Below are 27,910 nucleotides of genomic sequence, written 5' to 3' on the forward strand. Positions count from 1 at the left end.
AATAAACATGACAGATTTAATGAAAGTATTTAAGGAGAACAGATTTTATTGCTAGTGTTGCTATGTTGTCACAAGATGAGTTTTATAAGACACCCTTATTATTAACAAACTCAGGAAACTTTGGCTCACATACATTACAGCAGCCATAAAATCAGAACTAGTGCAAGTGTGTACAAAGTTGTAGTTTGAGTAACAGGAACATCAGATACAGAGTTCATAATGGCAGCATCCCAGCTATCCACGAGCTGGTGAGTCAGTCCCAATGGAAGAAGAAATCCTGCCAGGTCCTCCTTCCCATTTGTATTCGCCAGCAGAAGCGGCTGTAACGGCACAGTGAAAACAACAGGCAGCTCCTTCTAGTGAGAGTCAACAAACAGCTTCGTTCCTGGGCGAGCCACCCATGCCGGGACGTGCCACACAGCGACCTGCCACCAGCAGCATGATGCGTTGGAGGTGCTGAGCCACACAGCCCCACCAGTATCCCAGGCTAAAGTAAGAGTGGGAATGAAGGTCCAACTGTCGGCCAGGTGCTAATCTCTTAACAGATAAACTACTCCCACCCCCAAACATCATGCCCCACCTATCCCAGACTAGCTGTACTTTCTGTGAGGTTAGCAAGATTCTTGCAGTTTTAGTAGATCTGTAGGATGACCTAGTTATTTCAATACCTATAATGAAAATTAAAACTACAGAAACTACTATAAGAACACTTCTCCAGTTGTTAGGAATGACAGTAAAATTATATCAAGTAATTAAGGAAAAACTTTGAATCTGCAAAGCATATCTGCAGGTACAGCACCTAACCAAACTGGTACTGCTGCAAACAATTAACAGGAAGGTCTTGTCATTACTTGTTCTAAACCCTCATTTGCTCACACCCTTTTAGCTTCATATACTTTGTTTATCACTCCAATAAAACTGGAGTGATGAACAGTTTCCAATAAAGACTGGCAGAATCATGTTTGGTTAAAGAAAAAAATACCCTCCCACAACAAGTTTCTTAAAAATGTTGTATTAAAAGTCTGTTTTTATTCCATAAAATGCCAGAAAGTCTTCCTAATGATCTTTCAACACTGATTTGAACATTTCTGTCCTAAATACATATATACGTAAATGGTTTCATGCTTCACATGTATATTAATATGAAAAAATAGTCCCAAAGTGACAGTATTTTACTTTTCAACTGCACTTTGACTGAATTCACAAAAAAAAGTGTGATACAGTCACCAACCTTTTCAAAGTCATATTCCAAGTGGCTTCAGCTACAAAGCCTACAGGTCAAACCACTCCAGAGGTTCACAAAAATCACAGAAGATTTTAAAAAATAAACAATTTTCAAGATTTTATTGGATTTTCCATAATTATGCAAACATTAAATAAGATTTTATTTTAATAGTGTAGATATCACTTATGTGTGAGTACATACATAAATATACCTTGCTGAAATATCAGGATCTGGTATGCTTCATAATGCTTTAAGGATGGCACTGTTTCCCCAAGTCAGTCTTTTTTGCTAAGCTTCTGTAGTATTTTATAAAATGCAGTTTTTATTAAATGCAGGATGAATAAACTGCAACCAAAATGTCTTTAAAGAAAACAGGACAGAAATGTAGCTTATCAAGCCTGATACCAGCCATCAGCCTGAAATCTTTTATCTGCCTACGCCCAGAGTAAATTTCACTGATTTTTATCACAGCTAAATCTCTGATTCCAGACTCTTAAGTTCACATAGAAGATCTCTAAGTTTTAATAAACATCCTTAAAGGCAAGTTTATGGAACAGAATCAAGTCTCACTCTGACTGCCCAGGCAACTAATTAGTCTAGAAGCAATTAAATAACCCAAGCTTGTAAGCATTTTAAAAAATACCAGTTTACTAAACTATGCAGCCAGTTTACAAATTTACTCTCTAGAAGGCAACAGCAAAGGTTTCTGACCATCCAAACACTCACATTCCATAAAGCTGCATGCATTTTGTAGATTGCATCTGGATGAGTACATATTTCTCTCCTTTAGGCACCAAACATAGTCTAAGACTCCTTGAACTACTTGGTGTCAGCCCACAGGCAGGAGAAAGGCCAACTTTGTAGCTACTGGTTCCACCTCCAGTGAAGGCAAACTTTTCTGGACTTGAGGATCAGAAGAAAACCCACTTTGTCAGAGAAAGCAAAGGCCTGTGCCGCCTCAAGACCAATACAGACACTTTGGAAATATGTCATCGTTAGACAAATATAAATGAGGTGAACCAACCTACTATATGTAAAACTGGTCTGTTAGTTGTGGCTACAGCTGCTCTGCATCACGCTGTACCCTGACTTAAAAAGAATTTAAAACTGACCCATTCTCTACGAGCATAAACTTCTGCTTTCCCCTCTCAAATACTCCTACACACTGGGGACAAAAAAACCATCTCTGGCACTAGACAAAGTACATTCCCAATTAAATAAAACAAGCAGTGGAAATTCCAACTTTGGTGACAATCATCATCATGCAACAGATAAAGAAACATCAAACATTTGACCGCTATGACCAATTCCACTGCAGCTTTAAGTTGCACTGGGTGGGAAAACAGATGAAAAATAAGTGTCTTACTACTCAGATTTAAAAAAGCTAGATTGGCAGCAGTCCGGTGTATCCAGAAGCTCTATTTACAAGTAGCCTGAAAAGGTGTAAAGCAAAAGGACTGAAGAGTTTTGTTGTTCTCTTTAATGGAATACAGATTACATTACTTTTTTATAAAAGAATGTCTGCAATCAAGATTGACCTGCACACAAAGCAAGCAGGTGAATATACTCTCTATCTTCCCCAAGTGTGCTTCTCACAGGAGAAGCCAGGATATTCTGCAATGGACCCCCTGAAATGGCATTAATAAAATATGCACTACTGTGCTCTTGTGTGTAGTTGTCTGGGAATTTTAACCGTATTCAGTATGGAAAGCAGGTACACTGACACAAATAGCTGTAGTGTCTTCTGCACTAAACATAAGTATACACATTTATAACAATGTGATTTCTCTCGCACTCTGGAAATTGAGTACTTCTAAAAGATAAATCTTTGATGAAAACCAAAGCAACTACATGAACTAGCTAAAGAAATTGGCCTGAAGGCTCAAAGGAAAAATCTTTCATTGAGCTCAAGGAAAATGCACTGCTTGAGTTCTATTTCCCCAAACAAGGGTTAACTTTTTAATGCATGTTTGCTATAAATACTCCATGAGCAGTGACACACTACAGGCTATTCAGAGTTATGTACAAATCTACAAGTTGTACTGCAGGTTCTGTGATGCTCTTCCCTGGTAAGGCAACTCTTGTTTTAATATCTCAGCTTAATTATGCCTGTGCATCGGGCTTTACAGGCAAGACATACTGAGCAATTTATTATGGAAAAAACCCACTCTGTATCTCTACGCTTCTTTGAAGAAATGGCACTTGGCTCTATAGCTAAGGATAAATTATAATCCAAAAAACCCTACAGCAAAAACTTCCACATAACGCTGCTCTGCAGTTTCAGATGGATACTGCTTAATCCAGGATCAGTACATACACTGTCACATTCTATTAACCACTTAAATTTCTAGTCCAACTGAAAGTATTACTCATACAGGGAAAAGTCCACACAGAATTTGTTAACTTCTGAAAGTCTTCTTCATTAACAGAAGTAAAAAAATTAAAATTAAAATGCTGTATTAACATGTATCTGAAGGGAATTTTGAAAGTTATTAGAATGCTAGGACTGATTAAGTCTAGTAGAGGAATTCTAGCTAAATCACATGTGCAGTGTAACTTTTTCAGGCTTGCTAGCAAAGGCCTGCATACAGAGTATTAGTGCCATGAGGAAACGCCACACGAATTTTAAAACTCACTTTGTTCCGGAAAGCCTTAAATACAAACGTCTGGATCACCCTCTTACAGTATCAATCTAAATACAAGCAAATAAATAAGAAAAACCACTCTATTTGAGCAGAGCTGAGTTCTCACAGCTACTGAGAAGAAAAATCATGCTGTGATGGTGTAAGCTTCAGGTTTTACACATCAGGTAAAAGCATTAACAAATTTTATACAACAGCTACAGGGCACCAAAATTTAAGCAAAAACCCTGCTGGAACTTATGAAACAACAAAAAACAGCAAATTGCTAACACAGAGCTACTTATTTGCTCCTGATGAAGACTAAACTGGTAATTTACATACTGTTTTATTTCTGTGAGACTGAAAAATCTGTCCTGGAAATGACAATTATATACTGTATTTTCACTAAGGTCCTCCTAAGAAGCCTGTTAAAGCAACATCAGTAGTTCAGACTGCTGAGGTGAATTAGTATTGAGCATTAAAATAAAAATCCAACCCCCCCACAAAATAACTTATCATTGAAACATTTCAATTAATTCAAGATGGGAGGGAAGGCCAAAAGATTTCCTTTAATACTCAGAAAGCACGGACACAAGATGATTTCAGATACTGAGGTATATGAAATCTTTAAACTCAGAAAACACGCAAAGAGCTAACAAAGAGTTAAAAAAAAATTGTATTGACTGTCTATATTTGCAAACACAGATTAGAGAGAACCAAATTTGTATGTTGTTACCAGTATTACCTATAAGCATAACTTTCAATTTTGGGAAAAAAAATTAAATGAATGTTTAAACCCACTCCTTCTACATGGATCACCTACAAAATATTTGTGGAAAACACTTTCAGAAAAATTTTACATCAAAATTTATATTCCTGGTAGTCTCAAACCCTCCTTAAATTTAACACCTTAAATTGACAACTAAATATAAAATGACAACCAACGGTTTAGAAATTAATGCAACTTAGAATGATTTAACTAACCCTTAAGAACAAACAAGGTTGCCAAATAATAAGTTATTTATCGTTAAGATGCCACACACTTGCTTTTAGAACACTAAGTCCGTTCCCCAGAATATTTACTGCTGAACTGTCACACTCAGTGTTTGAAATGCTTCTATTAAAAAAGAAACACCTCAGCACATCTCATCCTATTTTAGTAAGTGCTATGAAATTACTTAATCTGACCACCTGTTAAAAATACACTCTGATTTATGTGCCAGTAGGGGTTTATGCATATGTATTTTAAGGTGTTTGTATATATTTTTAACTTTTTCTTTTATACTATTAGAAGACAATTGAGCAAGAAGCAGAAGTGTGCCATACTTTAAAGAACTAAATCATACAGTACTAACCAGCATGCAAAGATTAATCAACAAAACCTGCTCTATCGTTCTTGTAGAACATGGGAATCCTTTCTTTTGCGCAGTAATAACCTAAACAGAATTTAAATGCCTCATCTCTGAATGTGTCGAATAAGACACCCTAGCTGCAACCTATTTGCTGTTCAGAAGGGTCTAGGGTACTAAAAATGTTATACTGTTCGGGATGTCAATTTTAATTATTCTACTAAGATTTTCTAAGGGGAAAACAGACTTTTAGAGGAACCTGGATTAAAGCCAACTATATTACAAGTAAACAGATCACAGGTCATGCTACTCATGCTCTGGCACAGTAAAACAGTAGTTACCACACCTGAAACTTTAAATATTAATAGTCACTTCCACAAATTTGAGAAGTGCATATGAAGAACAAGCTAAAAAATTAGTTTTTTCTTTCTAGATTTTAGAAAGTTAGCTACTAACATCTGACTATATTTAACTGCATGCTGTATTACATAGTTGCTACATGAACAAATAGCTACTGGCAGGTTTAAACAAGCAAGAGAGAAGGAAAAAGTACAGGGATAGTAAAACTTCAGAGAAAAACAGTCCCAACAGAAACCTGAACAGACTTACCATGGATTCTGTTCTTCCAACAACAGAAAACCACATTTTGATCTCCGGGACTACAGATCCTTGAAAGAAAAAAAACAATTCTCCACTTCTCTTCCAGCCCTCAACAGCAACCACCGCTCTAGTCTGCTGGATTTTCCAAGATACTCATCAAGATAACTCGGAGCTGGATGCTATGACACAGTGTAGCGTTTATCAACACCAGCTATAACCAATACAATATTCAGACTCTTACGTAATCAGTTATGCTGTTCTGACTCCCATCTACTTTAGAGGTTTTATTAAACTCTGAAAACTGCTAGAAAAAACAAAAAGGGAGCCCTTTTGTACTAAAGACAAAAAAACTCCAAATTAAACAGGAAGTAATGTGCTGGCCCACAGATGGCTAAGTCACATGTGAAAGTCCCCAAAAAAGTGATATATTTTTAAAGTAAACTCCATGCACACACTGCTTCCAAATCATCTGGATTTCATAAAAACTTAACCACAATGTGGTTGGGAGTCTGGCAGCTTTTAACATCAAAACATCTTTCAGGGTTAGAGCAACCAAAGTCTGCACACCACCTCAAAAAGCAATACTGTTCCCTGTTCCCAATGCCCGACCACTCCTACCAACTACATTTCCATACACCTATTACAAAAGTTATTGCTAATAACGCTACAGGAGTATTACTGTAAGAAAACATGCAATACCTACAAAAGGGTAGAACAACAAGTTACCTTTTTGGATCACATATGAAGCTATACAGTTTAATTTTAAATAAAAATAAAAATTAGTTTAAAGCATTCAGTTTAAGAAATGTTGTTGGGTATTGTCCCAATTTACAAAAAACTGAAACAAAATGCAAACCAATACAACACTGTTTACACTGCTCTGTCAGCTAACAGTTGTTTCACAACTAAACTTGTTTTCTCTGCTATGTTTGCATATAGTGTACACACTTCCTACATATTTGCTCAAAGGGGCTGCCCTGCCTCAGAAAACAACCTTACAGCAAAGTGAGGTGAACTAGGTGATGCACTGTAGTTCTGCTCTCTCTGGCAGTCCTGGCAGGCCTTTAAAACTTCTAATTACATAAAATATGAGTAGCGGTGACATAGAAGTAACGCGCTTCAACATTTTACCTATCACTAGGTGGGAAGAGGATCCAATACAGGGTTCCCCAGGGACCTAACGCTGTCATCTACTGCTTGACTCATCTCTTTATCTTCTGTTTTTACATTCACGTACACATTCACGTATCCCATGGTGATATTTCCATCATAAGAACAAGCAGGTGCACAGCATTTCAATGCAAGTTGCACCCCTTCTCTGCTTGTATAACCTGAGCTTCAACGTCAATTCTCTTTTTTTCAACTGCAGCAGAGAAGATGTGGCAATCATTTGATGATTAAGAACATTTGGAGTAAAGGCATATATAAGGTATTGTATCTGATTTCCCCATTAGAAACTTTCATCTACAAAATCCTGCAAATAAAATAAAAAATAATAAAAACTCAAATAATTCGATGATGAATTTGTTAGATGTTTCTTCAGAGAAGAGCACAGGTTACTAGGAAAGTGTACATTTTTCTGCAATGGTAGAAGGAAGAAAACCAGTCCATTGGAATTATTTTTCTTTATAATCTTGAGAATCTGCCCATTTCATCCATCTCTAGAATATTCACCAAACTATAAACTTCATCCAAAGCCAGTGACAAGTATGAGGAGCCCACAAGACATAACAAGAAAGGCAGGTCAACACTGACATGCAAATGTATTCTCACAGCACCTTACTGAAAGCAACTGTTTTCTCACATCACAGGATAAAAACAACTGTTTTCCTAACAAAAGCTAAACAGATTCAGGGTTGTCCTTCATTGGTTGGTACAGGGCCACCTGTTGACCAGGCACCGAATTTTCTATTACTACAGCACTTTTGAAGCACTCTAGAAACCAACAGTTCGATAAACGTAATTGGGTCAGCAATCAAACTGGGTTCCTGTGAAGGGCAGCAGCAATTATGTATTTCTAAAACTAAGTATGAGCTTTCATTTCATCAATTATATGAGTACTTGATAGTCAACCTTTACCATTAAAAAGTTAGAAAAAAATCTAAATCTATGCTCACAATTGCCTCTCCCTCTCATTTCAGATATTCTATTTAGTTAATGTTTAGAAAATTTTACAGATTGTCTACTGGAGTTCTTCATCCATTTTCCTAAGCCAAAGTTAAAAATGAGAATTTTAATTTTTATGCAGGTAAAAGATTCATGACTTGAGACACGTAGAAAAAAATACCAGTCAAAGTCAACAAGATAGGAACAGAAAGAAAAAGTCCACCCATTATTGCTAGCTTCTCAGTCATGCTCACTCAGTTCTCTAAGCTGTTCTGCTCTGACCAAACTGAGAAAATGAATGCCTGTAGTTCTTCCTTACTCTTTGTTTTATGAAGGTTATTACAGGAAAAACATACTAATAATTACTTACAGTATGCAACTTTGAACCTCTTGAAAATAATCCTATTTAACTACTACAGCAACTTGTTTCAATACAATGCATATGATCACTTTTGCCCAATGAACATTTTGATGAATTCAAATTAAGCAAAAGTTTGTATTCTACATAGACGGAAACTAAACCAATCTGCTTCTTGCTTATTTCAGACCAAGATTTAAAACATAACTGTTTTTAAATCATAATTCCAATATTATGACAAGCACACAGTAGTAAGATGAAATGCAATCACTGCCTAAACCAGTGTTGCTGCAACTGTGCAGAGATGAAAACTGTTGCTTCCATGACTGACCATGATAAAGAAATCATGAAATTTGTTAAATAATTGTAAAAAACCTTCAAATCAAGCTTACACACTGACCAGTAGCACTGCTAATGCTGCTAATGGAAGTTAAATGTCAGTTGCTAAAATGACATCTAGAGGCCAGCCAGTTTCAGTGAAAAAGGACTTTTCCCCCTGCAATATCCCGCTTCACTCTAGATGAGAAATCGGATTTCAAGTTTAATGTGAAGAAAAAAGTAGTTTCCACTGCACATTTTGAAACATTCAACAGAAATGCTGATGGCAGTCAGAAGTCTGATACGTATTTAATTTGGTGTCAACATCTAGTATTTGCTTCTCAAATTATTAACTCACTCCACCAAATAAGAGCAGAATATTGAGTTAATTTTTTTAGAGTCTGAATTGTTTACTCAATAACTGCTGATTGTTAGCACCATACATTTGACACCAGGCATTCCCTTACAGATGGCAGAAATAACTCTTTAAAGCTGATATCATGCAAGATTACCATTTCAAGAACAGACTATGAAATGAGCAAAGTTGTAGGGAAAAAAAATTTGTGCTGTTTAGAAGCAATTAGCTACATGAAATAACTTAAAAGCAGTAAACCAATTATGTTTTCAGCTCATGCACTAAAGTGCCAAGGAGGACCACAGTATCCTGAAGCTTCATGTATTACACAGTGAACAGACATTAGAAAAGACTTGTTCTATCTGTTGTACACCACGTAATTACAACACAGACTTTTGGGTATCGCTGTTGTGTAATTTATAACAAGTTTTAAACTCAAAAGCTTGTGTCTACTATTTGATCCAGTTAATAAAGCAAAACCAACCAACTAGTGAAGTCTTCCATCTGGTGGCTGGAGCTGTATGTGCATTCTATACATTACTATCTAGTGCAACTAAGAACAGCACACACCCACAATTTTGGCAAGTCAGGGCAAGAGGTACACCCTCCTCCACCCAGCTATTACAGCTGTAGCTCTCTAATATAAAGAAGCAAAACTGAAACCATACTTGCACCTGTACACTGTGCAAAAGAAAAGGTGTCTTCATATCAGAAAGTATATAAACTTTAATACATACAACTGAATTATTTTATTTATTCATCAATTAAAAAAACCCCCACACATTCTGTTCTTTGTATTTACTGCTTTTCTTTCAGCAGAAGTTCTAAATAAGCCTGTTTATTAATTCCATTTAATTATAATGCCAATTTTTATCTCTGAAAAAATTAATAAACCTGTAGTAGAGATTTGAAGTTAAATGTCAGAATAATTAAATCCATATTATGTTTCCTTTTGTATTGTCCACATCTGTGTATTTTACAGAAATATTCCCCAGTCAGAATAAAAACATGGTCAACACCATGTGCACAATAAACTAAAGGGAAATAGATTTTTTCATTAACATTTTCCACAGTAGGCTGACAAAAATAGAAGCTTTTTTCAATAAGATTTAAACAAACTGACTTCCGTACCTTGGCAGCAACAATGCTCAGTCCCATTCCGTTCTGTTTTTTTAGTGTTACAGTGATAATTTCAGGTTCTTTCCTCAAAGGCTGAGCCTATCAAACAGGAAAGGGGAAAGAAGAAAAAATTCAGAAGTTCATATTTACTGCCAGGCTAGGAAAGTTACTGCGCAAAATAGTTTGTTACAAAAAACTCTTAAATTGTTAAGAGCAGCAGATCTTGCATCCTAAATAATACAGCTGGTACTCCATTTTAAAGGTAGAATATCTAATATTTGATTACTATGGATTCATATTATTAAGTACTACACCTGTGTTGTAAACACTGTTGAAACTTTGAAGTTTACCCGTTGTTCCTCCTCCTCTAATTCAGTAAAGAGATTATTAATGAGTTACAATTTGAAATGTAACAGGTCTATAAAATTGTAGTAACTTTTAAAGAAAACTGAAGTTTGGGCTCTGAAGGCCCCTATACAAAGGTGAGGGTGATCTACATGGAGTTCAATTTTTAGTCCTGCATCTGGAAGATAATCCTCCAAACATATCAAGAGACCAATTAATTTAAAAGGCAGAGTTAAAGCCTTGAAATAAAGTTACAAAAAATTTCACTTCTGAAAACTCTCGAATACAGTTTGAGTGCCTAAAAAAGTTCAGTAATTTTTTGGGGGGTTGTATCTTCTAACAGTGCTAGTTCCTCAACTCAAAGTTGTCATCACAGCCTTCATAGGTGAAGCATATAAATTAGAGCATCTCAGGTTTAACAGGAATACAAGCTAACTGAAAGTTCCATAAGACCCATGACAAAGTAAAAATAAAAGCCAAGGGAATTATTTTTAAAAAATATTAACACTTTCTATTAAGCTCAAGTACTAGAAAAGTAAGTAGTTTTTAAGCTGGGAATACTAATTATAACTATGAAGCCTTTTCTGTTTAGTTACTCTAAAAATTATTTCACACAAAGCCACCATCTTTCCAAAACCAAGTTGTTCTGTAACTTTGATATCCAAACAGACAGAGAAAAACCTCACAGAACAAACAAACAAACAAAAACCTATAGCAGAAAAGAAAAAAAGCTACCTTGCACTGAAGTGAAACCCTTCTTTAATAAGTATAATGAAAGGGAAAACTAAAGTATTTTTTTCCTACTAGGTTTTCAGGAGAAAGTATCAGATTAGAACTTAATACTAAATATTTATTTGGTAGCTGACAGTTTATAAATAAAAGCAACCTACAGCGCCATTCACTTTATAATTTATTTACAGTATTTATAATTATTTACAGATATATATATTTTTGCCTGTGTTTAACAGAAATTTCTTCACTGGTTACTCTCAGAGCAGTGGAACATGATAGACAGAGTTTGCTTATGTGAAAATTATACCATGCTACAGCCTAGAAAAAGAGTGACTTAAAAAAATCTGCAAATAGTTCCTTAAATTCACCAAATCATTGATAAACTACATATTTAACAAAGCAGCCTGTTCTTCCTAACAAGGACTAAAACTGATCACATAAAACTCAATGGCTTGCCAAGATAGCAGTTTTAGCAATTATTCACTGAATCAACACTTACGAGTTCAGTATTTTCATGTGACAGGTGACTTTCATAGTCTGCACCTTCAAAGTATATTGTCCATGTGCCTGGTGACCGCGGATGAGGTGTTAGTCTACAAAAACCTGAAAGAAAAAGTAACATCAGCATAGTCACGGTATTTTCTCAACAGATTAATAGAAACCTTATCAGACCCACCCAGCACGGGTTTAGGAAGGGCAGGTCCTGTCTGACCAACCTGATCTCCTTTTATGATCAGGTGACCCGCCTGGTGGATGAGGGGAAGGCTGTGGATGTAATCTACCTGCACTTCAGCAAAGCCTTTGACACCATCTCCCCATAACATTCTCCTGAAAATCTAGCAATCCACAGCTTGGACAGGGACACTCTGTGCTGGGTTAAGAACTGGCTGGAGGGCCAGGCCCAGAGTGGTGGTGAATGGTGCTGCATCCAGTTGCTGCATTCACTAGTGGTGTCCCCTAGGGATCAGTGTTGGGATCAGTTCTGTTTAATATCTTTACTGATGATCTGGATGAGGGGATCAGGTGCACCATTAGCAAATTTGCAGATGACACCATGCAGCGCTACAGGCTGGGGACAAGAGTGGCTGGAGAGCAGCCAGGTGGAAATGGACCTGGGAGTTTGGATTGACAGGAAGTTGAACATGACCCAGCAGTGTGCCCAGGTGGCCAAGAAGGCCAATGGCATCCTGGCCTGTATCAGGAACAGCATGGCCAACAGGTCCAGGGAAGTGATTCTGCCCCTGGACTCAGCACTGGTGAGGCCACACCTCAAGTACTGTGTCCAGTTCTGGGCCCCTCAGTTCAGGAAGGATATTGAGGTGCTGGAGCAGGTCCAGAGAAGAGCAACAAGGCTGGTGAAGGAACTTGAACATAAGTCCTATGAGGAAAGGTTGAGGGAGCTGGGGCTGTTCAGCCTGGAGAAAAGGAGGCTCAGGGGAGACCTCATCACTGTCTACAACTACCTGAGAGGAGGCTGTAGCCGGGTAGGGGTTGGCCTCTTCTCCCAGGCAGCTATCAGCAAGACAAGAGGGCAAGGTCTTCAGCTGTGCCAGGGGAGGTTTAGGTTAGATATTAGGAAGAAATTCTTTACAGAGAGGGTGGTCAGACATTGGAATGGGCTGCCCAGGGAAGTAGTGGATTCTCCGTCCCTGGAGATTTTTAAAAAGAGACTGGATGTGGCACTTAGTGCCATGGTCTAGTAACCACAGCGGTGTTGGATCAAGGGTTGGACTTGATGATCTCAGAGGTCCCTTCCAACCCAGCTGATTCTATTATTCTATGATTCTATGAAACAAAACAGTAGTATTTATCTTTTTATATTCGTGAATGTGTTGAATCTTACACCTCAGGTGCCATTATGGGCTTCACTGCAATTTCATGCTATCTACAAAATCTATAGTTCTACAGCTGCTGTTTCTGAGAAACATATGTATTTAAAAACACTACAAGCTCCCAGAAAACTCTGGGGCTGCAAAATACTGTTTTTACCAACCAGTTTCAAAAGAGACATGAAACATCAAATCATCTTTTAAAATACAAACCACCAGAACTCTGATTAAGACAGAGTCACAGAAATCTTCTCCTTTGCAGAGGGACTAACCTATCTCAGCATAAATTTGGCAGAGGTGAAGCTTTGCCTGGACTCATTACCTTTTTAAATATAACTCTTCAATTAAAAGAGGCATTTAGTTTGATTTACTTTGTTATTTGAGCAATTCCTAGAATTTTGAAAAAGAAGCAACAGCAGCTCAGAGTATCCAACATTGTTTCCTAAATCAGGAACAACAAGAATCTACATCACAGGCAAATTATGAATCACTCCATCCAAATATATGATATTTTCCACATATATGATATTCTCCTCCTCACAAAGACCATTTTCCAGCAATTCAGTTTACGTTCATTTACTGCAAAAAGTCCCTCAGTATAATTTAAGGGAGGTCTAAAATGTAAAATTTTGAATGTATGCATTAAAAAGGCCTTACTTACAATAAATATATGGCCATTTTTATGGCAACTGAATTATACTTACTAATTAAAGAATTTATTCCATAGGTCTCCTTTAGTCTCCAGACTACATCCTCTGTAACACACTGTACTTTCAAAACAGTCAGTTTCCTACTTTTCTTTTTAAATGCAAGAATATAGCTTTTCTATAAATTAAGTTGGAACCAACCACTGCAAAACTTTATTGTAGTATAGGGCAAGTCTGCTTTGTCGGTAGTCTCCTTTGCTACAGCCTTGTACATTCCTGTACAAATTTTTTAAACAATTGTTTTTAAACAGAAAATTAAGAAATTCTAATTATAATAAAAGAAATTCTAATCAAATTGAGTAGCACCAGATAAAGATTATAACTTGTTAATTTAATATAAATGCTCTGACAGACCCCCTGCTTTACTTTCTCAAATTTAAGTCACTTTCATCCAAACATAAGAGCAATCTACTTGTCATCTGAAATTTTGTTTGACTACAGATGCCCAAATCATACATTCTTACACTGATCGACACTGAAAGAACTATTTTAGCTCATGTGTTTTTTTTAATGTTATAAGAAAGGAGTTGATGAGCAAAAAAAAAAAAAGTGACAACTATTTAATTCACAGTGGCTTTAAAAATAAAAAAAAGGTTCTGGAGCAAAGGCAAAACAAAGTTTCAGCATGCACTAGTAACTCAGCACTGCTTACTTAGAACCTTGAAAATGAACGAAAGGGGCAGGGAGAAAGGGTAAGGATTAAAAAAGCCTTAACAGTTTTAATGGGTTGCAAAAGTAAACACTCGAAGAACATAGTATAAGAAGACTGAAACATACATAAGGAAAAAGTGGTTCACATTTATCTAAATTGTATTTTGCATTCTGTGTGCATTACACTAAAAAGGATAACTGTAAAACAACAGAAGCACTAACCTCTTTGACAGAGTGGATCTAAAAATTCTTGTAAACCACTTGGAACATTTCTGACAACGTCGCAGGAATAGCCATCTTCCGGTAAAAGAAAAGGTAGCTGTAAGTCAGGATCCTCTTCCAGCTGGACTTCTCGGCCATCGCTGCGAGCAAGTTCATCAGCCGTATTCTCTGCAACAGTTACTACATTCTCTATCAACTCCTGGACAGAAGGTAGAAAGACATCGTTACTGAAAAGGAGTAATTTCATTAAGGAAAAAAACCTAAGTCTAAGATATTAAAACTGCAATAAAAAGAAATTTGGAAAATAAATTATCAGATATAAGACTTCATTTGCTCCACTACGTACAGTCAATACACTGCACTGTTTTATTTTATGAAATCCCATAGATAATTGTATTAGCAAATGTAACAGAAGCACTTATTTTTACTTCACTGTTTCCAAACTTGTGGGACATGTTTTTAATTAATTAATAATAATAATAATAAAACCAAAACCAATGGAATTCCACCTATATGTAAACAGGAAATATAGGCTATGTTCTTCAGCAAGACTTTCTAGTTTGGTAGCCAATATACAAAAATATCTCCAAGTCCTGTCCCCGTCAACACCTTTACAATGGTTGTACTTGTACCTTTGATTTAGTAAACATGTATCCAAAGTTCACAAAGAAAGGAATTTGTAGACAATGCATTCAGCTATATAAATATTAGACTGTCTTTGCCTTTTTTTTTTTTTTAAAGATCAGTGAGCTATCAGAGTTTACCTTAAGAGTGTTTTTTACAATTCTGCCAGGAACACATTCTCTTTTGACTTTTCCCATGGATAAAACTTAGAATTGCCAGTTATGTTAAATATCAAGATATAAACCAGTTCCAAAATCAACATTATACATACATCTACATATAAGTTCCAGGTATCAATCTGTCTAAAGGATAACCTGTCTACTACCTGTATGAAGGGATTCAGGATTCATGGATTTTTACATTCTTCATGCGAAAAAGCTTAGTGTTCCTGCTGCTTTTCTTTGATTTCTACAAATTACCAACATTTGTTCCTTCTGGTTACACACAACCAGCTTTTGGGGGTGCTCTGTTCTCTCTTCTACCACCTTTTTGTATTTCATCCACCAACAGTATAAGGTGCAGTGACACCTCTCTGAGCATGTGCAACGTGGAGCAGTACCTTACTTTCTGACTCCATGTAAGAGAGATTCTTTTTAATATCCTACTTGAATCAGTGAAGTACACCCACCAAAGATAAAGTAGCTATTTACAGCCACTGTTTTTCTTCTCATTTATGTTAAAACTGCACAGTGAGGGATAGAAGAGACTTACTGTTGGGATGAGTGGTTCATCTGGAGCACAGTGATAATTCTGCAACAAAGCTTGTAGCTGCAGAGAATTCAGCTTAAAGCAAGTACTGTTAATATGTGGAACATCTGCATGTGAATATTTGTCCATGGTAAGCAATGTGGTTGCCTGGAGAGGGGGGGAAAAAGTCACAGATGACAAATTCAAACCATAATGAACCTTAAGCGTTGTTTCTGAGTGTTCTTTAGACAAGATAGAGGAAAAGACAAAGTAAGAAGCAGATTTGTAACAGAAACAACACAAATAACCCCAAAACAACCACTGAATATACATAATGTATCTATAAGATGAATTAATAGTATGGTAAAACTATCATAGATGAGGCATATCAGTTTTTCAGCTGTTTTTGTCTCTGTTCAGCATAGTTATAGCTCAGTTTTATAAACAGAAATGGAATAGCATGTTCACTAATTATTAATTTCACTTGCAATTTAAATATTAATCATGTTGAATACACATTTTGTGTCTTTTCTCGCTACCTCAGTGTTCCAGGATTGATTCACACAAACTACACTTGTCCATATGCTATTCTCTAGGAACACAGAATATGCATTCCCTTTGAATATTCAAGAATGTGAGAAGTGTTAATCACAAATACACTCACCTGTACTATTCTGCTCAGGTGACAATCAGCAGCCAATTCTAAACCTTGTTTTTCTGCCCAGGCTTCAATGTGGCCCAACTGTTGACGAACAATAGCTCCCCAGTAATGTGAACATAACCCTGAATCTGGGGCTGTAACTAATCTGTTAAAAAGCCACATGTTGATAAAGTGAAACAGCTGGGAGAAGAGCTGTATAGTCAGAGCAGCGTTCACTCTACATCGTCGCAACAGGGACATAGCTCCAGTCAATGTATGCAGCACATCATCTACAGAGATAAAAAGTAAATCACATTCACATACTCCAGTGTACACCTGGTTTAGGCAATAAAAATATAATACAGAGACACTTAAGTCAGTCTGGTGAATGCTAGCTGGAATCTAAATGTATATAAGTTACACAGACTTCCAGGAAAAAATTTACTGCTCCATGGTTTTCGAGAGGGAGCACCATTAAATTGATACCTGGAATGTGTTTAACTCCTGAAATGAAAATAAACTCTTGGGAGAAAATCTTTAGCATGCAAGTACATAACTGGCTATCATGGCCAGGCTTTGTGAATGAAGATTTGGGGAGGGCTCTACCCACGTTTGTCACAAGCGCGCTGGTGGCTAAAAAGGCCAATACGAGACAGGCATGTCTGGTTGCAAAAGGCACAGCAGAAAGCCTTAAATCACATCCTCGCTTCCGTAAACTGATTTTTCTATCATTTTTTATAACAAGTTAAAAACTTCATATTCTGCTGTTTCAAATGCATATTGCAATTATTCCATAGCTTCTTGAAGTTAAGTATCAAACTGTACTCAGAAATTTCAGCAGAAACTATTTACACTGCATGATGCACTTAAAAACCAGCAGAATGCACCTTCTGTTTATACATTGTTTTTTTAAAGCATTGCTTAAATTTCCTTTTGCCAATTACTGCACTGCAATATTATCTAACAAGCAATAGAGATTTCCCATTAGCATCACCAAGAGCAAACGTCCTCCCTGGTAGAATGTATTTATACAAGTAGCACTTCTATCTCTGAGTCTTCTTTTAAGGCAACACTTTTAATCTGAAATCTCTATTGAAAAGACCATCACATTAATTGTTTTTAGAACTGAGACACAGGACTGTGCCTGAAAAAATTATCTATAGGTTAATAGACAGAAAGCTATAAAGCAGCTCAAAATAACAAATAATAACAGTATCTGCCTTTATTATTCCAGTATGAGTTTGCTACTTTTTCAGGGGTTTTGTGCCTGAACGTACTCTCTCTCACAGTACTGGGTACTAAAAACCCAACACTGCATCTTTGTAGTCTTCCTCCAACGTTCAATGCAGGAAAAAAGCAAACACAAAAAGCTTAATATGCAAAGGACCAGAAAGTATCTATGAATTTTGCATAAATACCCTTCGTAGTTCCTCAAAATGACTGTACTTAATCACACTGCAGATCATCTTTACTTCAATTATTGAGGCATTAGAAGTCTGAGCACAGTCACTGAGCAGGATTACATACACAGTGGGATAGCACACATGAGCAGAGTGCTCTCTTGGGACAGGAAGGTTTCATTGCTCCAAAGCAAGCATCATGTGTCAAGTATCAAGGCAGGGAACCTTGGTAGGAATTTACAAGGCCAGTCAGCTTAACCTTAGTACCTAGGACTAGGTACAGATCCTCCCATAACATCCCTACAGTGAAACTGCTGAGGTAAGGACTGGATAAGCTGATGGTAACATATGGAGAGAACTGGTTGTACCACTGGACTTGGTGGATTTATGGATACAAAGTCCAGTTGGCAGTCAGCTATCAGTGGCTTCCCTCAAGGATTGAGGCTGAGACTGATCCTGTTTAATGACTATTAATGACCTGAGAGATTGGACGGAGTACATTTTCAGCAAATTCAGACGATGCCAAGATGGGGGGAAATACTGATATGCTGAAGGGTAGCAGTATTTTTCAGAAGGTCCTCAGTAGGCTGGAAAATGGGCTGACAGAGATTTCAAGAAGCTCAAAGGCAACTGCTAAGTCCTGCATCTGGGAAGGACTAAGTCTATGCAACAGCACAGGACAGGTGCCATCTGGATAGAAAGCAGCCCTGGTGAAAATTATATAGAGATCCTAGTGTATCTTTGCTTGAAAGGTAGCCAGTTGCATACTAAGCTGTTAAGTTAGCAGCAGCGCAGCTAGCAGAAGGGAGAGAGGGAAGAAATCCTTCCTATGAATTCAGCATTTGTGAGACTGCATCCAGTTTTAGACTCCCCAGCACAAGGACGATACAGATTTATGGGACCAAATTCAGCAGAGACACACCAAGATGATTGGCAGCCTGGAGAAAAGGGCATACGAGGGAAAGAGAACTGGATTTGCTTCATCCTTGCGAATGAGAAGGCTGAGGGCACAGCTTATTGATGTCCTCCTCTACCTAATGGGAGGGTTCAGAACAAGATCCCTCCCAAAAGGTGCACAGTGATAGCACAAAACAACAGAAAAACCAACACAAAAACTGCAACATGGGAAATTCCAATAAGATACAGGAAAAGTATTTTCACCATGAGGGCAGTCAAACATCAGAACAGATTACTCAGAGGTGTTATGGATACCCATCCCTCAGTGGACATTTAAAACTCTGAAAACCTGATCCAGTTTCACCTGCCTTGAGCAAGACACTCAATTAGATGAAACCCAGAGGTTGCCCTCCAGATTAAATTATTGCATGATTTTTAAACTCAGTATGGATCACCTGAATGTCCCTACTGTCCTTTCTTATCATCCATACAAAATTGATCCAAACAATTTTCAAGGGTTAGGGCAACTCATGGATGTCCTATCACTAGTAATAAACAGAACTTCTGTCAACAATTAATGGTATGTTTGGAAGACAAAAGAAAAGATCAAGTAGTCTAACCTATTTTAGGCCTCTGAGGATTATTTTCCTCTGGATCATCAAGGAATGCTGGCATGTAGTTATTAAGCTCTGACTGCAGACAGTGAACCAGGTACCTGGAAGGGAATGGGGAAAAAAATAATTAAATCCTGTATGTGCTCATTACAAATGGTTTTAAAGAAAAGAGATCTATCAAATTACAAGATTCTTGAAATCGCAGTGTTATGACTGTAGGAAACCAAATAATACTTTTTAAAAGGCCAGAGAGACCAACTCTCCCACACTTTTCCTAGAAATGTTGCAAAAAGAACTCAGTTGTCTGGGAACAAGCAGAGTCATTTAAATGCAACATCACTACTGCACTTGTAAGCAAAGGTCACATGCTACACAAAAAGATGCTGTCAGGCCAAACTTGGGTTCTGTAAGTTTGCAAAAATTATTTTTTCTGAACAGAAACACACTTAATCTGTTTTAAAATCTACCAAGAGTAGTATTAAGAAAAAAAAAAAATTCCTATTCTGACTGCATAAAAAAATCCTGAAACGGCCCTAGTGTTTTGTGTGAGCAATTTTTTGATTCTCGTATTTCTCTTAACTTTACACTGAAATGAAAAGTCTTTTTTAGTATTCTTTCTCTGCTACAATTAAACATTTTCTTTTACATTGTTTTTGTGAATTCATTGATACACTTTCTGTTAAGAATTGAAACTAAAAGGGAATCAAATTGTAAACACGTGTATAAAGGAAAATATGTCATGGCTTTCTAAAACTTCCCCTTCTGTTTCACTAGTAACATTCCTAATGAAATATCCCCAGTTGCTGGAAAATAATAGCCATCGCAATTTCAACCAGTCCTGGCATATGCCAGTCACCATCAAGTAACACTTTCACAGCAGATTTCTGCCTGTTACCATCAAATAACATTTTCAAGGCAGATTTCTTGCTTTCCATGCTTCAATTGTGTTTTTTTATTTGCCTCTTAAGTTCCACAGTTCTCCAAACGTTTAATACACGCATTTGGAATCTGCCAGTTACAGTGTACGTAGTGAGAATTCACACAACTAAAATTCAGAAATATTTTTGCATCCAGTCTGTTCATAATGCACAAAGAAAACACAGCAGCACCATTCCTTCCTAGCCACAACAATATTCTGCCTTCAATGACTACCTAGAAAATTGAAGTAGCAATGAGTTGTTTCAAAACACCAATGCAAAACACTGAGCTGTAGCAAAAAGGCACAGCTCCATTAACAGTTGGTAATTTAGAGATGCTATAAAAATTGAAAGATTTTGTCAAAATACCTACTTGCTATACCCTATTTGCCCATAATTTACCAAGAGAAAAAAAATTAAATTTGTGGGAGCCCATACAAAGGAGTCTGGTGCTCCTCTGAAACCTTTTGCAAGTTCAGAAAGCAATGATCAGGTTTTACGTACTACACATATTGCTCTTCAGAGAAAACAGCCACTTTTAAAGCTAAATGTTTAAACCATGGTTAGGTCTTCCATCCTGTCACAGTATAAAAAGAGCACAGAATATAATATTTCATATTACAGAAAAATGGAAATATATTTAAAATAGGCAGCCTACTAGTGAAGGAAGGCTGGGTCTAAGTCACCCAAGGTACACTGGAGCTTCTCTAAACATTAGCTTCTGATACACAAATTTGCTGAGAAATACTTGTTTAGTAGTGGCTCAAGGAGAAAAAAATCTAAATATGAACAAAAATTAGGCCTTTCTTGTTGATTAGTGCTGTGCTCAGTCAATGTTGCTGTCTTTGTTCAAGGATCCTTTCCTCTGAGGGTTTCCCTTCCCTTTGGGTACTTCTTTCAAATTTTCTTTTAATCAGTATTGTAATTGCCTGAGCAGACAACCATAATTTGATTTTTACCCCAAGCCAAAACATGTCCTTCTACTTTTAAGAAAAAAAAAACTGTGCAAAAAACCACTGAGCAAATCGCTATTTATGAGAATTATGAAAGTAGATTATAATTAGAAGCCCTTAAAGAGCAAAAGATTCATTACTTTAGAGACAGTAAATATTTAATCCTATGTATTTGTATATTAACAGCAAAAATAACCTTTCCTCACATTACATTAAGAGAGAGCAATCAACACAAACTAAATTTAAATAATATTTCCTTAACATTTTCATTGGCAGCCTCAACTTTCACAAGAACAGCTAACAGATGAAACTCATTGCATAACTCAGTGATCCATATTCACAAAACAAGGCATCTGTCTGAAGAAGTAACTCTAGCCTTTCTTATAAGTTCTCAGATATTTACCTATACACAAAAGACATTATTGCTATACCTACAATTTGACAAAAATGTGAAGTTTTTCTAAAAACCACAGAAACACAGAATACGGTAAGTAAAACATTAAGTTTGAAAGCCTTACTTGAATGCCATTTGAACCAAGTGTGCCAAAACATCTTGTGCATCCACAGTAATTCGGCTAAGATCTCTGTCTTGCTTTATGAAATTCAGTAATTCAGATGCATTTGCCATCCAAAAGGCAAGTGCCCCAGCAATATTCTTCTGTTTCTGTAAGTGTAAAGAAGCAAGAAATAATACACGGAAATAGTTTTCAAATAAAGCATGGCAGCTTAAAAAGACTCCAAAAGATAGACCAGTACCTCTTCCCATTTCACCATACATCTCTCAGATACCAGATATTTGCAAAATGTTTGCATGTAATATTGCAAGTGCTGTAACTAGTGAGTTCAATTTTAACATGTTCACTGAACACACGAACATCTGATAGAATGCCAATAGCCATATCAATAAAGCCACAACGTAAGCATCTAGTGCTAAGAGCTTATCAGAACGCAGTATCTGGTAATCTGTGCACTTTTAAGCGCATATTCACTACTGCCCACTGCCACGCTGATACTGCGCTCACTGGCTGTGATACCAGGTGATTCAGTATCAAGTACTGATCTATCTCACCATCTCCCGACCACAAATGCCAGGCCAGGCAACCTCAGATGAAATCCAAAGAATAGGAACCACAAACAACAAAAAAAGAAAATAAAGGGAAGAAAAAGAACTTTGGTCATTTCATATCCACATTGAAGTGCGTTAAGCAGAAATTATGGAATGCCGTAAAAGTTGCAAAGTCAAAAAAGGATTTTAGTACTGCATGTTCCAGTTGCTGAATGAGTGTTATGAACTGTTCAAGTCCAGCTGTTTGAGTATTGTATTTTGATATGAAAGCAGCATGAGAAACTGAGCTAAGCCAACATAGCTAGGATCAGTTCCCAGCAATATATCCTACCTGATCAACCTGGTCTACCTCCTGGAGAAAAACGGACGAAGGAAATCAAACAGAATAGAAGAAAGAAACTTGTGAACAATCATGAAAGCTTTAGAAATCAAACACTAAATATGAAGGTACAACACATGTTCAGAGTTATACACAGATGTATTAATCAGTAGCTGCAATGCAACTGAGCTCCTTTGAAAAACTTAATTATTTTAACAGGACTAGTAGCACAACAGCTACAAACTGAAGTGCCCACATGTCACAATTCATCCAAGGAATGCTTTATAGTAGCTGACATCCCAAACTAGTTGGTTATTCCATGCTCAGTGTGCCACAGAAACCCCCTAGAACTTTTTGCAGGCAATGGGGAAACTAGCCATCTGAGTAACAGATCCAGGGAGCTATTTTGCCCACACTGCTGCAATGGAGACAATATACAAACACATATAAAGAGAGACAGAAAGCATCTATTAAAAAAACAAAACAAAACCAAACCAAAAAACCCAACCAACAACACTCAAAAGCAAACAAAATACATAAAACACCTAGGACAGATTTAATATATGGTTTTTCAATTAAAGAACAAAAAGACCATTTTAAACAACAAAAGATTCAAATGAAATACCACACTAAGTTTCTTAATGCTGGTACATATAAAGGTACACTGACTTAAGAGGGAAAAAAAAAAAACCCAACAGATATGTTTGTCTGATTATTTAAAACTGAGCTCTTAATTATTTTTGGCTTTCTATTCAGATCACTCCCCCTGCAACACAGTGAGTTTAGATGCAAATATTTGAGACAATATTTGCCATAATTTTAGTTAGAACTCCAACCCCCAAATTTCTGTTTCTTTTCCCTTTCCAACCAAAGCACTCTGAACTGATTGAAGATGTGTTGGCACAGAACAAAAGGAGATGCTCCTTCTGCAAATGAATGTTAAAATTTAAAAAGGATGAAAAATGCCACAGAATGATTAGGGGGAAAAAAAAAATCAGGATACAAAAAATGGCTTTTTTATATAAAGTATCTATTCCTAGTTTTTTATTGAAAGCCCTGAGCCTTCTCATACATCTCTCCAATTTTATTCCTATCTCATATTAAATCATCTATAATATTTCCATACACTAATGAAGAGACTACAGAAAGTCATAGATTTAATTTCTTAGCAAGTACTTCTTGAGTAACTTTGTAAAGAGACTTTCTGATCTTGGCAGGCAAAATTAGGATCTAAACCATTTATTTTACTGCCACAGTACAGCTCAGGATTTGTACACCTCACTACTTCTGTTTAGGGTGCATCTCTCCCCTTGCCTCCCATTTGTTTTCTCTCTCACACCCTCATATCATTTTTAGTGCAGGAATGCTTTACAGTCAGACATACAAAAAAGGTACTGCGATATGACTTATTACATGGTAATTTAACTGTGATGGCCATCAATATAACTTATTTTACACCTTAGATGAAGCAATTTGACCTAGCTTAGCTCCTAGTGTTTATACTCCACTAAGACAGGTCCAAGCTAAAGACATTTTACTGCTCATTATAAGCAATGCATTTCTTTGCCTCCAGCTCATTAACCTTGACATTCACTTAAGTTTTACTTTTTTGTCTCCCATGTGATTTTCTCTCTTTCCTCCAGCTTCTTCAGCATGACATTTGAAAGGACCTCCTCTTAATTTTTATGCAACCTCCGACTCTTTTTGGTTTATTTCTTGCAACTAGGTAACATCTTTCACAAACCACATATACACTTCCTTGTTGATGTGTTCCTTAAAATTTAGGTTGGATGTTAGATTGCAACTGTGAAGTTACAAAGCTGTAGAAACGGCCTTTCACAAAGGACAGTCCAGACAAACACTTGGTTTTAACAGTTTTGTAATAGTATTATCAGGATTATAGAAAACATAATTGCTTGAAAAACAACCACAAGGCTGCACATGATTTGGGAAGCCCTTCCCAGTGCTGTAAAGAAACATTTTCAGAGGATACTCTACTTTCTAGCTTTGATTTGTTTTCAAATCGAACTGATATTTGAGTCCAGCCCTCTAATATCTTCCTGCAGCTACATGGTTAGTTGTTTAACACAAACAATGGAGAACATTATTTCTGCTTTCTCACTGTACCACCTCTGTCATTCAAAGTCTTTTTTGGGTCATTGATAGTATAAACTGAGTGACTTTTTTTGAATAAGAACTGTAACTTCCAGTTTATATTTGAAGCCTACCCTTTCTCTGTTTCCATTCCCCCAGCTGAATTGCTTATGTGCAGGCTCTTTCCAGCTCATTTTCTCCACTACAGCCCGTCTCCCCTCTTCCACAATGAGATTTTCCTTGTTTTTTTTTAATAAAAGAACCTGAATATTTAATTTTTGATACCATTTCAATTTTATCTAATATCCACTGTGACATCAAGATTCAAAGCAACCTACTAGTTCTTCACTTCAGATTCCAACTGCCCTCCACCTTCAGATCAGCTTTGGAACATACATAGAAGACTAATCTTTATTTTCTTATTGCAAAATGTCCTCAACATTGGCATTTTCTCTCATTCTTTCTTGGGGGGCTGTTGTATAAGTTTACAGACCTGTCTAATGATGACATTCCCCATGCTGAAAACTCCACTCAATCTTAACAAAATGAGAAAAAAAGCTGAACAGTTTTGGTTTGCTGTGACTTTCATGCCACTTCTGTTGTTTACTTTCCTATTCTTCCTTAATCAACCTGTTTTGTAACACTTGCATTGTAAATTCTCTAAGGCAGGACTGACGCATTTGTTATGCTCTTATAGTGCTTAGTGCAGCAGCGTCCTTGCTCTATATAAGCTACTCTGGCAGCACTATTTGGCAACAAATACACCTGCTTGAATAAATACAGAAACATATTTCAATTTCTCCTCTGAGAAAAACCTGCAGACAAAGAAGTTGCAATAATTAATTATTAGAGATACCCAAACTAACTCCTTTTTGAGGATATGACCATTTTATCAAGTTACACAATGCAAGGTATTGTCTAACTTCACAGACAAACCAATGGATCTCATCCTGCATTCCAACACTAAAGAGAACTCACCTGGTGCTTCTGTAGAAATCTTGCACATACAGCAGCAATAGTGTTAGACTACATATAAAATGTTGGAACATTTGAAAACTTGTATTTCTATTTATAAACCAATTGTGTCAGCTTGGTTCAAAGAGTCCAAGTTTTTATTGCCAGTTTTGTGGTTACAAAAGTTGTGAAAGTAACAAGATCAAAACTAAAGAGTCAGGAATCTTTTTAACATGTTCACTTCAAGCATCAATCAGTGCAAACAACTGCTACCTATACGGTATTCTTTAATAGGCCCATCCAACTGGTTCTACAAGTGTTCACAGCCAGAAATGTTTGCAAAGATCTTACCTTCTAGAGAAAATTGACCTGTCAGGGAACGTATCTTCAGAGCAACAGCCACTCCCTAACTTCACACATTGCTCAGGAGAGAGTTTCTTACCACTGACATTACTCACTGACATAAAAGCAAACCTCCTTATGGGCAATCAATGTAGGTATTACAGTTTAACCCACTGTTGTTAAGGGTCAGACTATGCAAAAGACTAAGTAGTTCGCTAGATTACCAAAAACACGTACGTAATTCCCTTGACATATTTTTGCAGAGTAACTCACCTGTATCACTCCTTCCATCATGTTCACCATCTTGTTGACTATTGCAATGACTTTGTGAGTACGCTCAGCAGGAGTGATGTCAGGTCTGTACTGGCTGGACAATACATACCGACATGTCATGTACAACACATACGTAGGTGACAGCTTAAAATGAACTGTCGAGCTATTTGTGTAATTTATAATGGCAGATAAGAAGGCATCTTCAGCTGTAGAAAAAGAGGAAAAAAAAATACATAAAGCCAAAGACAGAAAGAAAATTTTCATAACTTGAGGCATAGATGATTTCTTTGGTGGGAGGGAGAGGGGAGACACAGGAATTTGAACTCTTAATTGTCTACTCAGGCATATTAACAACACACTTCTACAGAAAGAGAGAAAATGTGATCATTGGGAAACATTTCTGTACTATTTTCTATCTCTTTGCTGAGAATTTGCACCTTCAAGGGAACAGGAAAATGCAAGATTTCTCTTGTACATTTTATTCCTACAAAGCTTCCATACAAAAATAAAAAAATAAAAAAAAATCAGTATTTGCTTGCTTACAGATCTATTTAGTTTCAAATATTTGGAGTCTGGACAATCTCTGGTATGATATTTTTCTACCAGATCTGAGGCCTTAAAAACCTGGGGAGCAAGATAATAATGAAATTCTAAATGAAAATGTTAACCTAATCAAATTTAATATAAAATGGATTTTGACCGAGACATAATCTATTATCCAAGGCATAGAGAACTGTATAGAAGAAAATGAATACTGTTGAGGAGATGGGATTAGAATTTTTTTCACATTTTATTTCAGTATCTGAAGATAAAGAGTTGAAATGCAATTAGAATTAGATATGCATGAACCTGCCTCAATATCTGAAGTATCTGTTCATCCTCCCAATAAAACAAATTAGATTGTTTGATCTAGTTGTCTATCTAGATTGTCTGTCACCTGTACAGACATTTTTTTCAATGTTTACTTAAATTACCTGTAAGTTTTCAAACTCACTGAAATATTACAGTACAGAAAAAGGTGTCAACATGGTAGTATTGTAACTTCACAATTTACTCACAGCTTTCCCTGAATTCAATACTGGCAGGCAGTATCAGTTCTGGTCCATGGGTATCCTGAGATCTAAAGAAAGATGAGAACAATCAAAACAAACAATCCACATAGATGATATGAATTCCACTGTAAAATGACAGATTTCTCCAAATACACTGTTTCTAAATGTTGACACAACATCCTTCCACAAAATGATCCTATTTTTACCTTTCCTCCAGAATCATTCAAGCTGTGTTTGACAGCAGTACAATAGATCAAAATACAGACTTTAACTGTCGAGTCTGTGATATTAATGAACACCCTCTTCTGCACTGCACAGCAGACTTACAGGATCAGTTTGCCATCTGCTATTGACAGGATTCAAATAACAAATTATTCATGGACACATGAAAGAAAGTGAATGAAGCTTTGCCTGGAACATCAGTTTGGTTACAACAAATGTAGTTTGCTGCCTTTAATGCCCTCAAAACTGATGAGGACTTAGTGAACCTATTTGTATTTTTTTCTGGTAAGGAGGAAAAGGTCAAATCCAGCCCCTAGCC

At 36.7% G+C, this 27,910-nt stretch overlaps 1 protein-coding gene across 23 annotated transcripts in view; it reads right to left on the reverse strand.

The window, feature by feature from the left end:
- Positions 1-27,910, reverse strand: part of AFDN (afadin, adherens junction formation factor) — a 123,586-nt gene that overhangs the window by 32,159 nt on the left and 63,517 nt on the right. For 15 of the 23 annotated variants that reach the window (XR_004356307.1, XM_032683994.1, XM_032684009.1 and 12 more), the window contains 10 exons: positions 27,376-27,437; positions 26,318-26,523; positions 22,667-22,687; positions 21,788-21,933; positions 19,406-19,500; positions 16,513-16,778; positions 15,873-16,016; positions 14,538-14,736; positions 11,628-11,731; positions 10,064-10,150 (listed from right to left, as the gene is read on the reverse strand). Coding sequence is in view for 22 of the 23 variants with exons in the window: in XM_032683994.1 (XP_032539885.1) it covers positions 10,064-10,150; positions 11,628-11,731; positions 14,538-14,736; positions 15,873-16,016; positions 16,513-16,778; positions 19,406-19,500; positions 21,788-21,933; positions 22,667-22,687; positions 26,318-26,523; positions 27,376-27,437 (1,330 nt within the window). In the remaining variant the exon portion in view is untranslated. The remainder of the gene's footprint in view (positions 1-10,063; positions 10,151-11,627; positions 11,732-14,537; positions 14,737-15,872; positions 16,017-16,512; positions 16,779-19,405; positions 19,501-21,787; positions 21,934-22,666; positions 22,688-26,317; positions 26,524-27,375; positions 27,438-27,910) is intronic. The other 8 variants (XM_032684016.1, XM_032684002.1, XM_032684008.1 and 5 more) reach the window with 1 other exon arrangement.

The sequence above is a fragment of the Chiroxiphia lanceolata genome, chromosome 3 (assembly GCF_009829145.1).
Source record: "Chiroxiphia lanceolata isolate bChiLan1 chromosome 3, bChiLan1.pri, whole genome shotgun sequence".
NCBI lineage: Eukaryota > Metazoa > Chordata > Aves > Passeriformes > Pipridae > Chiroxiphia > Chiroxiphia lanceolata.